The 13,096-nt window shown below is 48.4% G+C and overlaps 2 protein-coding genes across 3 annotated transcripts; one reads left to right on the top strand and one right to left on the bottom strand.

Annotated features, from left to right (window-relative positions):
* Positions 1-417: 417 nt before the first annotated feature.
* gins1 (GINS complex subunit 1 (Psf1 homolog)) lies at positions 418-2,804 on the bottom strand. Its single transcript, XM_031730288.2, has 7 exons — positions 2,673-2,804; positions 1,971-2,035; positions 1,288-1,386; positions 1,117-1,207; positions 816-932; positions 663-737; positions 418-575 (listed from the first exon to the last, which is right to left on the bottom strand). Exons 1-7 carry the CDS (start codon positions 2,745-2,747, stop codon positions 507-509), a joined length of 591 nt encoding a protein of 196 aa, XP_031586148.1. The 5' UTR covers positions 2,748-2,804; the 3' UTR covers positions 418-506.
* Positions 2,805-2,897: 93 nt separating this feature from the next.
* On the top strand, positions 2,898-13,027 carry abhd12 (abhydrolase domain containing 12, lysophospholipase). 2 transcript variants are annotated; one of them, XM_031730286.2, is made up of 14 exons: positions 2,898-3,019; positions 3,988-4,162; positions 6,634-6,755; positions 7,480-7,585; positions 8,294-8,413; positions 8,511-8,541; positions 8,875-8,920; positions 9,098-9,230; positions 9,675-9,712; positions 9,937-10,016; positions 10,090-10,172; positions 11,540-11,618; positions 12,483-12,610; positions 12,685-13,027. In XM_031730286.2, exons 2-14 carry the CDS (start codon positions 3,990-3,992, stop codon positions 12,719-12,721), a joined length of 1,176 nt encoding a protein of 391 aa, XP_031586146.1. In that variant the 5' UTR covers positions 2,898-3,019; positions 3,988-3,989; the 3' UTR covers positions 12,722-13,027. The 2 variants fall into 2 exon arrangements, with proteins under 2 accessions (XP_031586146.1, XP_031586147.1); XM_031730287.2 differs by lacking the exon at positions 2,898-3,019 and adding an exon at positions 3,030-3,201.
* Positions 13,028-13,096: the final 69 nt, after the last annotated feature.

Genomic DNA, 13,096 nt, shown 5'->3' with positions numbered 1-13,096 from the left:
GGTGGAAGCTAGCGAGCTAACTTCCTGCTAACTTCTAACTCTGTTAAATTGAATAAATCCTGTTTTCATGGATGCCTGGATGTTAAACTTAATAGTTACACCTGGTAAAGCAGCAACACTGATGATTTTATTAAAGATGAAAGAATTTAGACAGTTTGTAGCTCTCAGTGATGCTGCAGTGTTTGTTTGACTTTGGGACCTGAAGCGGAGTTTGGACCCAGAACCAGCTGATGACGTCAGACTTAAAGACCGGATGTTCTTTATGGATCTGTCAGCTGATCCTGTGATGACAAGTCACATGACACAAACACACAGGAAGTCCCTGACAGGGTTCAGGTTCTGTTGAACCTGCTTCCTGCTCAGGTGGATAAGAACAGGAAGTGGCAGCCGAGAGCTTTTAAATAAAGTAGGCGGAGCTTGAAAAAAACATTTATTATCACATCAGAAGAAGAGGCCAGAATAAAGGTAAGTGCAGGTGTTTTCCAGCTGCTGAAACATCTGCATCGTCAGGACACCACATGCTCCAGGACGCCCTGACGAATCAGCAGTTCGCATTTCCACCGCGGCAGGAAGTGCTGAGGACAGATGGGACGTTACCATGATGACTTCAAACATTTCACATGTTATTAAACAGTAGAAGAAGAGTGGCTTCCTGTCCTCACCTGGCTGTTCTTCTTCAGCAGGATCACCGTGCCGTCGTCGATCTCAAACTCGCCGTGGTCCTTCAGACACCTCACCTGAAAAACAAAGACGGATGCCGGCGTCAGTGCTGCGAGGTCATGCTGCAGCTGAAGGTCAAAGGTCAAATGTCTCACCTCAATGTAGAGGCTCTTTGGAGGCTTCATGTCCTGCGTGATGTCCAGACCCTCATCGCCCCCCAGAGAGCGCATGAAGGAGGCCAGAGACTTCTTATACTGACTGAACCACTGCAGCTAAAACACACACACACACACACTGAAGAGCTACAGCACGCTCTGCTGCCTCTTTCACAATAAAAGCCTCCCCTGAAGCGAATTACTCAGGCTTTTAAAGTGAAAGTTTACAACCGCCAATAAAAAGAGCATCAGTGAGAGCGCTAACACCTGAGAGACACACAGGAAGTGATGTCACACTCACCTCCTCTGCACACATGTGGAAGCGAACATTGGCGGGCAGCACGCTGCCGTACTCCCAGCGCAGCGCTCTGATCCTCAGCAGCCGGTCGTACCTGCAACAAAGATCAGCAAAGGTCATCGAGGAGAAAGGTGAGGCAGAGAGAGGTGGTCACATGACTGCAGGTGTGGTTACAGGTAGGCGGTGACGCAGCGCTGGTTCCTCAGCAGGCAGCAGTGGCGCAGTTTGATGGAGGGAATCAGCTCGGCGCGACCTTCGCTCTTTGCCTCGTTCCTGAAAAAACACGCACATCAGCTGATCAGTGACGCCGTCAGTCGCACCTGTCTGTGCGTGCGAACACTCAGGTGCCAGGGAGGATGCTGGACAGGGTCCGCTGAGCAGTTTGGAGTGGGCGGGGCCTTCATGACACCCTGAACCAGCACTCAGGTGGTGTTCCTCCTTTTTAGGAGGTCCGGAGGGTGTGTTACTGTAGGGTCTTTACCTTACAGCATAAGCACCCTGAGGCGACTGTTGTTGGGATTTGTTGCTGTATAAATAAAATTTTATTTAATTCCTGAGATAAAATTTTCATTGCATTTAGTATTATTTATTACTTTTATTGTAACATTAACTGTAGGTGGTTTTGGACCCAGTATCATGAATTTAAACTGAAGCTGAGGCCCAAAGCTTCACATGACTTCCTGTTCATTTGATATGGATTTCATGGTTTTTAAAACCTGCTATGAGAGGGAGGAGCGGGGGCACGGGAGGTTTAATCTGGTCATGGTGACGCTCAGGTTAACAGAAACCTGGATCCAAACCCTCAGACCCTGGGAACTCTGAGGAAACCCGGACAGATTGGCCTGCCGTGGACTCACACGTCACTCTGGTTCTGCTCGTAAAGTGCCTCCATCTCCTGCAGCACCTGTCGCAGTCCATCCTCCTGAAACACAGAAACCAAACCCGAAGTGAGTGAGGCTCAGTGACCTGATGGAGCAGCTCCTGGTGGAGGCACAGACCTCCACAAAGCACTAGTTTGCATCAAACCCTCACTTCCAGGCGCCTTCAGATGATTCTTGTTGAATCCAGACTCCATTCAAATTTCTCCCTGTTTAAGGCTGAGTTGTTATTAGTCATCCACACACGAGTTTGACAGCACTTTGATAATTCAGCATATGCAGGAAATGATTCACCACGAAGAGTCCAACATAATATTAACTGTGTGCTGCTGGCTGCACATCGGTGTCGTTAAAACAGCCGACATGTAATGCAGTGCCCGTTATGTGTAAACATGTTTAGATGAGATCTCTAAGACGCGCATAATTCTGTCCAACACTTTTCCAATTTCAGAGTCCGTTTTCTTAAATTCCCCTCATTGGTCTGTTGGTCAGTATTTGAATCATCAGACCTGAGCCGAAGTTTAGTCCTGTGTCTGCACTGACTGAGGATGTTTGCGATGCATCACAGACCGATTATTCTGCTCTGAGCAGCAGGTAAATGTTAAAATATCAGGTTTGTGAATGGAGTCCGCTGCCTCTGAAAACCGGGTGAAGCTCTGGGTTTTCGCCGGGATCACTCACGTTAAACGCGGGCAGCTGTCCGTCGCTCATGCGGTGCAGCTCTCTGATCAGCTCGATGGCTTTTTCGCAGAACATCGTGGCACCTCGAAAACGAGCACACCGAACAGAACCGAGCAGAATACCGGGAATCTCTCCGTTGGACCGCGACGCGCTCCTACTGTACCGGGCGGCTCGCGTTCGCGGTAAAAACAATGTTTTGATCACGTGACCGTTCCAGGCGCAGCTCCGGAAGCCGCGTTGGGTCAAACCTCAGCCTCCGCGACACGAAGCGGGCAGCTGCGATTCCTAAAGGCTCTGGAAAGAGTCGGAGATGCGGTGAAGCGGATTCATTTGAGCCCGACTTAGAGGTGAGAGAGAGCCGTGTTAGTGCTGGTGTCGCCGGGGGCGGGAAAGCCGTCATCTACCGTCAAATCTCAGTTCTATCCCGCAGCGTGACTTCCGGTAAGCGCAGCGGCTAAAAATAAAGCCGTCAGCCCGACAGGAGCCTCTGACAGCGGGGACCGGGACGAGCCGGACTCACTGGCTCTGTGTGAGTTCATAAAGCCGCCTTTAACGCACTCTCCGCCGCTTCTTCTTGGGTTAGCTTCGGTTAGCTTCACTGTTAATACTGCGTTCAAGTTCCACCGGAAAAACGACCCCTCTGCAGCAAAATCCCTCAAAAATAAGTCAAAACTTCTGGGGTGATCGTTGGTTTCATCCACGCTTCCAATCAAATACACATCACTGCAGCTGTTTATCAGGAAATTACTTGATCTTTGTGGTGGCTTCTCTTTCTGGGACTTAATGGATACTCAGTGTCCTGATGTCGATTCATAAATGCTTTAGTTTGGGATTTTTTTTGGTCTGTGGTGTGTATTGGAATGAAATACAATGTATAAATCAAGATAGAAGCTGCTTAAATATTCCAACACAGAGACAGAGATCACAGCTTCTCACGCTTCACTTTGGTCACGTCGTTCTGGGCGTTTCTTGACTTTCCGAGCTGTCCCTGAAGGCCCCGTACGCTCCCTTCGTGTTTAGTCTTTCTTTAATCCTCATAAACCGGTTTTGTTTTGGTTGTCGTTGCTCCGACGCTCCCCGGGGGCCGTGGACGCGTCACTGTGCGCCCACGTGGTTGTGTTACCTGCGTTGCGATTGGCTGCGGCAGATCTGCTTCAGATCAGCTGCTCTCTGCGGATCTCGGGGCAGGCACAGCGGGGACTCGGCTCCGTGCTCACCGGCTCTCAGCGCTCCGTCACCCGCACCGCAGCGGCCTCCTCCCCGCCGACGACGGGGGTGTCCTCCGGTTAACATCCGCTTTCAATCACGTTTCCAGGCATGCGTAAGCGGCCCAACTCGCAGACAGCGGAGCATGACAGCGGGACCACCGGCACTCTGCTGGACAGCGACCCGGACCTGAAGCAGCGCACTGGCAGAGGAGCGGCGGGGCCCGCAGCAGGCGGCCGGCAGGGCCCGGGAGAGGACCGGAGCATGGCCAAACCGTTCCGGAGGTGAGAGGCGGGACAGATGCTTGTGATGTTGAAGCATCGCGTTATTTAGATGAAAATCAGTGTGATGTGAAGTGAATTCCATTTCATAGAAAAAAATCTTTATTGTTTTTGCTGCTTTTCTACTCAAGTTTATTCATTTAAGAATAATTAGTGCTGTACAAGAGAGTGAGACATTTAACAGTGATAAAGGTATAAATCCATAATGATAAACAGCTCACACGTAAAACAGAAATAAGAAGAAACAACAGTAAAATGGAAAGCTAAAAATTACAACTCGAATAAGAACATTTTATAAAAAATGCTTAAAAACAGAGTTGAATAAACAGCTTATTAAAAAACATCACAGAGGAGACCAAAAGTGTCCCGTCTGAGTGATCGGAGCGGGCTTGTACAAACTCAGGTATTTCCTCAACGTGCTGGGATTTTGACCCTTGTGCTAGATCTGACTGTGGGGTGGCGTTTCTGGTCCGACTGGTTTCACCGAGGCCGGCGAGCTGGTCAGACCGGAAGCTGCAGGTCGGACTGAACACGGCGGGTCCATAAAGCAGCGCCTCATTCAAAGCTCTGAACACAAAACTGCTCTTTGTTTACTGCAGCAGGAAACTTTACATCGAGATGCCAAAGCTATTTACCTGCAACAGCTGACAGACTCACGCTGTCGCAACTTCATCACGTTTAGTTTAACTGAGTCATCTCTGGTTACGGGCACAGGAAGTCAGCAGTTACAGCAGAAATGAGCTGATAACAGCAGCTTCACTGAGAGACAAACAAACATGAAGCTGCTGTGATTCTGATGTTTCTCTATCAGGATGAAGCTGACACTTTCAGGTCGGCCTTCATCCTGACTTTATTGTTGAGTGTTTGAGTTGAGTGTTCGGTCACAGCTCACGGCTCAGAGAGCTTCATAGGACCGCCTCCAGCAGGGTTAAACATCACAGCTGGGGGTGAAGAAGGCTCTCAGGCTCCGCCTTCACAGCCGTCCTTTAATGAAGAAATGAAAGAATTTAAAGAAAATACTCCAAAAAGACAAAGTGACTCTTTTCTGATCTTTAATTCACGAAGAATGAAGAATGTCAGACCTCGTTTAACCCCAGCTCAGCCTGTCAGGTCCACTCTTCTTCTTTGGTTTAATCCTCATTAGAGTCTCTGCAGCTCCAGCAGGAGGTCACCTGAAGCACAGGTCAGGCCCAGTGCATCCTGGGACGTTGACACATCCACCGTCTGAGCTCAGACGCCGACAGGAAGTGACCTCGCTGCTGCTGCTGATGCGTGTTAAAGCTGTGGGTCACGGGTTTGAGTCCATGTGTCATCACTTCCTGCAGAATCAGCTTGTGAAAGGAGAAGTTCTGCTCCGTGACGCCGAGTCAGCGTCTCGACCTCAAACACGGGTGCCCTTTGACCTCTGACACACTTTTCAGAGAGTCGCCGTGAAATACGGAGCTGTGTTTTCTTATCACGAGTCAGCAGTACTGCAGGTGTAACAGTGGGAGTCTAGCCCGCCACAAACACGGGCATCCAGCTGTGGAGACACCTGACAGGAAGTTAGGAGGAGGTCCACGTTAAAGAGGCGGGGCTTTAGAAGCTGTTTGTAGATAAAAACATTGATTTCCTGCTTATGTTCATCATTACAGCCACGATCAGACAAGATGCTGTGTGTGTGCGTGTGTGTGTGCGTGTAAACATGCTGCTCTGAGGACAGGTGAAGGTCTGCAGACTCTCACTCATCAATGAATAATTCAGTCTGCAGCTGCAGCGTCCTGTTACAGCGACAATACCAATACAGCTGATCAGCTTACACACACACACACACACACACACACACACACGCACACACACACACAGGGCTCAGATATCACCTTCACATGTTGTCCTGAGAGAAAGCAGCTGCTACCAAACTTGAATAAACTTTATTTAAACGGTGAACGTGAGGCTGCGTCGCTCACACATGTTGTGTGCGTTATTTTCAGAGTTGTGTTTCTTGCAGTTTCCTGGGTTTATTCATGTTTTGTGTCTTTGGCAGCTCGATGGTTGTCAGATGCAGATTAATGAATAAAAATGTAATAAAAGTCAATCCTGTGTGATCGGGTCGAGTGGTGGACGCTGAAATAAAGTCCACGGAAACTTTCTATTAGTTACTGTGTTCTTAAAATGACCTGTGATATAATAATACAGTGAAATGTGTATTTAATGTCAGCTGAGGCTTCAGTTACCCTTTACTAACAGGACATTTTAATCATTGTTGGAGTAAAAGTCATAATAAAAATAAATGTACAGAAAGTTCAAACCAAACAGAATCAGGTTCCCGTCACAAACTGAATGTAAAGATTTCACGTGTCAGACGATCTGCACGCCTGTCACACGTGTCACGCTGAACGTGTCACGTGTGGGTCATTCATGATGTTGTGCTGTTATTGTGTGCCCTTGTGAGTAGGCGGGGTTTAAATAAAGTTATTTTGAATGTGTGTGCTCAGGTTGGGTCTGGTGGGGAAACTGAAGAGGGTGGTGTTGTGGCTGCTGCTCGTCTACGTCTCCATTCCCTTCATCATCAAGCTGTGTCCGTCCATCCAGGCCAAACTCGTCTTCCTCAACTTCGGTGAGTCGGCGTGTCCCGAATCGGCCTGTGTGAGCGGACGCTCCTTTATTTATAAAAACCTTTTCGTTAACACGCAGTAAAAGAAAACTCGATGAATCACTTCAAACCCCGGCCGCCTGCCCCTCCCTGGTCCTGCTCTGGTCGAGGTCTCTTCCTGTTAAAGGGAGTTCTTCCTCCTCGCTGTCGCCGAGAGCTTGCTCATGGGCTTCTCTGTGACTCTTACCTGAGTGAATGACTAGTCTCAGTTAAAGAGCGTCCGTCGTCCAATCAGACGGCATCAAACAGTCCGTCTGACTCAGTGAAGTTTAGAAAACAAAGTGTCGGTCCTGTGATCGTGACAGACATCAGTCTGTCCACGTCACCTGCACAGGTGCACTGCAGAAGACAAAATGCCACGCCCACATTTCTCCTTAAAAGGAAAGACATGAAGGTGCAGCTCAACTATAAAAAGGGTTTCCTCGAGGTGATGGGGGGCTAAAAATAGCACAGAGGCTCAGGTGGAAACCACACAGCAGAGGGAGGGGCCACCCACCTGTGGGGCCGCGTTACTTTAATAAATCACAACAGAACGTTTATTTATTCTGTGTGTGTGTGTGTCACTGAGGTGTATTAATTACTGTAAAGATCAGTAATGATGACAGGAAGCATTGTGAATAGCGAGGCATCCTGGGTGTCAGTAAGCAGTCATGTGATCAGTATGTGACCTTTGACCTCCTCCCCTCAGTGAGGATGCCGTATTTCATCGACCTGAAGCGACCTCTGGACCAGGGATTGAACCACACACACAACTTCTACCTGGAACCTGAGAGCGGGCTGAAGATCGGAGTCTGGTAACACAGACACACAGACAGACACACACAGACACACAGACACAGATACACAGACACAGATACACAGACACACACACACACAGACACACACACACACACAGACACACACACACACACACACACACACACACACACACACACACACACACACACACACAGACACACACAGACACAGACACACAGACACACACACACAGACACAGACACACACACACAGACACAGACACACACAGACAGGTGTGGTGTGTATCGGTGTGTGTCTTTAAAGGAAGTCGAGGTTTTCAGTCGATATAAAGTATGGACATGTGGGCGGAGTCTCGCCCTCGGGCTGAGGGTTCAGGTGTTTCCTGACACGCGTGCTGGACTGATCGATCCACATTCCCGCCCTCAGACAGATACTGTGGAGCACCTTACACGCACCCATGTCGTTCCATTATCTGGAGTCAACTGATGCTGGGATCAGGAAGCTGGGGTTCACAGCATGAGTTACCATGGCGACTGCAAGCCCAACACGACCTCTGTAGAAAGTTCAGAGTTCACCCTGAAGTTACCTGGATAAGAGGAAATCCTGTGGGCAGTGCAGACGTCTCAGATTACCTGTGACCATGAGCCAAGGGTGGAGGCTGGAGGAGTGAGGAGGAAACGAGCCTCCTGCTCCCGAGACCCAGCGTGTGTTTGTTTGTTTACATGTTTGTTTGTTTGTTTCAGGCACACGGTTCCTGCTCAGATGTGGAGAGAAGCTCAGGGGAAGGAAGGCGACTGGTACGAGTCCAAGTTTAGCTCCTCCCATCCTGTTATCCTCTATCTCCATGGAAACGCAGGGACCAGGTGAACCGCCCGGCCCGGCCCTGCCAGCAGGCATACACACACCTTTGTCATTGATTTAAATGTAGAGTTTGACCTTTGACCTCGTGTCTCTCTACAGAGGAGGAGACCACAGAGTGCAGCTGTACAAGGTGAAAACTCGTCTGCTGTTTGGAGTCAGTCACAGAATTTATGGAAACTTCCAGAAACCACAGAACCCTCATCAGGAGCTCCTCGACCTCTGACCCTGATCTGACCCAGGCCCTTTAAAGGGGTCTGGGTCAGATCAGGGTCACATTTTCTGAGACACATGCATGTTTGGGGGCGTGGTTTAATGAGCTGAGAGTTTGTGGACTTCCTGTTTTTGTCACTGTTTTTCTTTCTGCGTCTGTGAAACGCTCTCCAGTCTTCGATCTCTTTGATCTTATTGGCTGTGGACGGAGTGATGCTGCAATGACTGACTGTGTCTGCCTGTTTTCCTTCAGGTCCTCAGCTCGTTAGGCTACCACGTGGTCACGTTTGATTACAGAGGTGAGAAACAAGCCAAGTACAGCAGGCAGACAAACAAAGCTGGCACACCTGTGTGACCTGTGTGTGTGTGTGTGTGTGTGTGTGTGTGTGTGTGTGTGTGTGTGTGTGTGTGTGTGTGTGTGTGTGTGTGTGTGTGTGTGTGTGTGTGTGTGTGTGTGTGTGTGTGTGTGTGTGCAGGTTGGGGCGATTCAGAAGGCTCACCATCAGAGAGCGGGATGACCTCAGACGCTCTCTTCATTTATGATTGGCTGAAGCGGCGGACAGACAAAACGCTGCCTCTTTACATCTGGGGACACTCTCTGGGAACGGGGTAACGACACACCTGTGTACCTGTTACCTCTGCACTCACACCACTTACTGACCGCCCCTTTAAAGGTGACTGACTAATAGGGTGGCAGTGCTGTAAGACCACATGAGAACAGGAAAGGAGAAAACGGTCATGGCTCAGTGTGTGTTTAATGCAGAGGGTGTGGGTGGATGTTGGATGGGTGGTGTCTAAATTAGTGAGGCTTTTGAATCGTTCCTGCCACACCTTTCCAGCTGTACTCACGACTTCCTAAAGCCTTCTCCCAACATTCAGGCATCGAAAGTGGAAATTAGCTCTAAAGTTTTATCGCGGGACTGTGTGGGGAGTCACTGCTGCCCCCGCTGGACATTAGAGGAACTGCAAGTTTCAGTCCAGAGGTCGATCAGCAGAAACAAGGCTGAAGCAGATCCAAGGATTCCGATTTAATCCAAGTTTCTTTACTTTCAGAGTGGCAACCAACGTGGTCAGACGGCTGTGTGACAGAGGTACACACATACACACACATTTCTCTGTTTAGTGTGTGTGAAATGAGGGCTGGCTCAAGACTTTTGCACAGCACTGTGTGGATTAAAAATAGTAAAACAGCAGATTGAGAACGACATTAACTAAAACTCCCAGGAGTTTATTTGTGGGTTTAATTGGAGCGTCTAAGCAGCCGAGGATTGTGGGAAACGTAGTGCCAGATACTAATGATGATGTCATTTCACAGGAAGTCCTCCTGACGCGCTCATCTTAGAGTCTCCTTTCACCAACATCAGAGAGGAGGCCAAGAGTCACCCCTTCTCCATGGTAACACACACACACACACACACACACACACAGCTCCTGCAGGTGTGTCTCACAGTGCGTGTGTGTGTTTCAGGTGTACCGGTACCTGCCCGGCTTTGATTGGTTCTTCCTGGACGCCATCACTGCCAACAACATCCGCTTCACCAGCGATGAGAAGTATGTACCTCATCAAAGCTCCTCCGGGAAGCCAAAACTTCTCCCAGGTGAAACGTGTTTTCGAGCGGCGCCCGGCTGCCCATCAGCAGCTCGCTATGTCGTTTTTAAAAAGCGTGCGGCTGTTTGACCTGAATCGGCGTGCTCCAGCGTGCAGAGCGCCTCCTCTGAGTGTTTTAGTTGTTCTCGGGGTTCGGAGGAAACGGGAGAACTCCTGATATTAAAGTAAACTCCTGAGTGGGTGAAACAGGAAACTTTGTTTCTGGACTTTCCAACGTTTTTACCGTCTTTGGATGATTTTGGAGTTCATGTTAAACTGTCCAAGGAAGTTTAAACCGAATCTTTGATTTTATGATGTTTTCAGTCTGCAGATTTTTCACTTTTATGACCCGAGCATGTTTGACGGATGGAGCTTTGTTTTTAGACGCTGATCCTGGATCTGCTCGTGCAACGTCAGAGAACAGACTGATGACGCTCATTACAGCTGCTGACCTTTGACCCTGCAGACTAATCAGGAAATATTAGCTTGTTATGTGTGGGCGTTTCTCAATATGCGTACTTGTGCGTACTTGCGTTCTCGTGTACTCGTGATACGTCATCAGTCGGAGACCAAGTACTGTTCCAATTCGAAGTACGCATCAAGCCGAGAACGCGAAAAAGTCCCGGATGTGTTCTCGCTCCGCCCGTTTTATCGAGCATGCATCGGTGTGGACTTGGTACAGCTAAATATCCCAGAATGCATTTCGTCCAAAACTCAAAGGCGGGCTCCCGGCATATCGGTTTAACCCCCCCCCCAGGTTAAAGAAACCCCAGCAGCTGTCTATAGTATTGAGTGTCCACTAGAATAGAAATAAAAGCGTTCTAACATCTCACCTGCTTGTTTTTATTAAGGTATGTACACGTATGTACATGTACACTATTTTTATTAATAGAGGTTTCACTACTGAGGTTAAAAATGATATATAAGTCACTTAGATCACTTCTAAATGTTAATGTTTGGTTTATTTCAGTGTTTTATTTGTTCCTGAGTAAACCGGTTTGGCTGTGATTAAAGTTAAGCTTCATAACATGTTACTCACAGTTAAATTAGGAGGGGACGGCAGTAAAAACTCCGGACCTGTGACATCATCACGTACGCTGGTGTTCCAATTGTACATATCGCGAGTCCGTGCTCGCGTTCTCGGCGGGTGCGTACTCGCGTACTTGAGAATTGAGAAACGGCCTGTGTGTGTGTGTGTGTGTGTGTGTGTGTGTGTGTGTGAATCACCACATATTCATCTAAACAGCAGCACCTAGTGGCTGTTAGAAGAACTGCAGTCCCTGAATGCAGCAGAGGCGTTTAATGTCCCTGAATGTTTGTGTGTCTGCAGCATGAACCACATCTCCTGTCCCGTGCTCATCCTCCACGCCGAGGACGACAGCGTGGTTCCTTTCCACCTCGGCAAGAAGGTAAGAAAGTTTGAAAGAGGGACTGTATGGGCTCAAAATGTGGTCATAAATATTTTGTACTTGTAAATCAGGATTTGTATGTGTAAAAAAGATTTGTGTGTGGACTTAGCCAAAAAAAAAACACCTGCAAGTTACAAGTACGAATTTTGACCCTATTTTTCTTCCTTTCATCTGATTGGTCAATGTCATGTCAATCACAAATGTAACAATCCAATCAGAGAACAGATGGGTTTGGCTGTCGGAGGGGCACTTTTTTTGAAACCCCCCCCCCCCCCCGCTCGCGGTCTTCTCACTACTCAGGTTAAAGAAACCCCAGCAGCTGTCTATAGTATTGAGTGTCCACTAGAATAGAAATAAAAGCGTTCTAACATCTCACCTGCTTGTTTTTATTAAGGTATGTACACGTATGTACATGTACACTATTTTTATTAATAGAGGTTTCACTACTGAGGTTAAAAATGATATATAAGTCACTTAGATCACTTCTAAATGTTAATGTTTGGTTTATTTCAGTGTTTTATTTGTTCCTGAGTAAACCGGTTTGGCTGTGATTAAAGTTAAGCTTCATAACATGTTACTCACAGTTAAATTAGGAGGGGACGGCAGTAAAAACTCCGGACCTGTGACATCATCACGTACGCTGGTGTTCCAATTGTACATATCACGAGTCCGTACTCCCGTGCGTTCTTGGCGAGTACATACTCGCGTACTTGAGAATTGAGAAACGACCAGAGTGTTTGCGTGTGACCGATCTGTGGAGGTGCGCTGTGACTGTGTAGAGCGGATGCAGCACGCCATTTTTCCTGCAGTAGAAGAAGAAAGTGAGACTAACCTGACTCGGTCCTCCTTGCTCTCTCCCTGCAGCTCTACTCGCTGGCGTCACAGTCGAAGAGCCTGAGCGGTCACAAGGTTCAGTTCGTGCCCTTCCCCGCCGCGCTCGCCTACAAGCACAAGTTCATCTACAGGAGCCCGGAGCTGCCAAACATCCTCAGGTAGGAACAGCTCGCGGTGATGTCACGGCGAGCCGCGAAGCTGCGCTCACAGTGCTCTTTGTCTTCTCTTTCAGTGATTTCCTGGGCACAGCTCACCCCGTCGCACAGTGAGGACCAACAGGAAGTACTCAGATTACTCTCTGCACTCCACGACAGCCACACCGCCACGGTTCGTTTCGTCCTCGCATGACCTCGACACGTCATTCCTCCTTCTGTTAGCATTCCTCCCACAGCCGCGCTCGCTTCACGGCACACAGGGTCGCCACGGCAACCGATGCTTTTAAAGAACAGCAGAGGGGCGGCGGCGGCGTGGAGTTTTTAATATTTTTGTGTGATTGTGTCGAGTTTATCACTGGAACTTTGTTTGTGTCTGAAGGCCTGTTACAACTTGAATTAAATATTATGTTTTATTTGTCATTTTGTTTTTCTTCATTTATCCATAAAAACGTAAACAGACGTCAGTTCTGCTGTTTGTGATCATAGTTT

The sequence above is a fragment of the Oreochromis aureus genome, linkage group 13 (genome assembly GCF_013358895.1).
Source record: "Oreochromis aureus strain Israel breed Guangdong linkage group 13, ZZ_aureus, whole genome shotgun sequence".
Classification (NCBI taxonomy): domain Eukaryota; kingdom Metazoa; phylum Chordata; class Actinopteri; order Cichliformes; family Cichlidae; genus Oreochromis; species Oreochromis aureus.
This window is presented reverse-complemented; position numbering and strand designations above follow the sequence as displayed.

Bases quoted from the DNA above. Each gene is read 5' to 3' on its own strand.
- abhd12 (XM_031730286.2), top strand. From the start codon at position 3,990: ATGCGTAAGCGGCCCAACTCGCAGACAGCGGAGCATGACAGCGGGACC. The intron at 4,163-6,633 runs GTGAGAGGCGGG...GTGTGTGCTCAG, and splicing joins ATGGCCAAACCGTTCCGGAG to GTTGGGTCTGGTGGGGAAAC. The intron at 10,017-10,089 runs GTAACACACACA...TGTGTGTTTCAG, and splicing joins AGAGTCACCCCTTCTCCATG to GTGTACCGGTACCTGCCCGG.
- gins1 (XM_031730288.2), bottom strand. From the start codon at position 2,747: ATGTTCTGCGAAAAAGCCATCGAGCTGATCAGAGAGCTGCACCGCATG. The intron at 1,208-1,287 runs GTAACCACACCT...TCTTTGTTGCAG, and splicing joins CGCTGCGTCACCGCCTACCT to GTACGACCGGCTGCTGAGGA. The intron at 576-662 runs GTGAGGACAGGA...ATCTGTCCTCAG, and splicing joins TGCTGAAGAAGAACAGCCAG to CACTTCCTGCCGCGGTGGAA.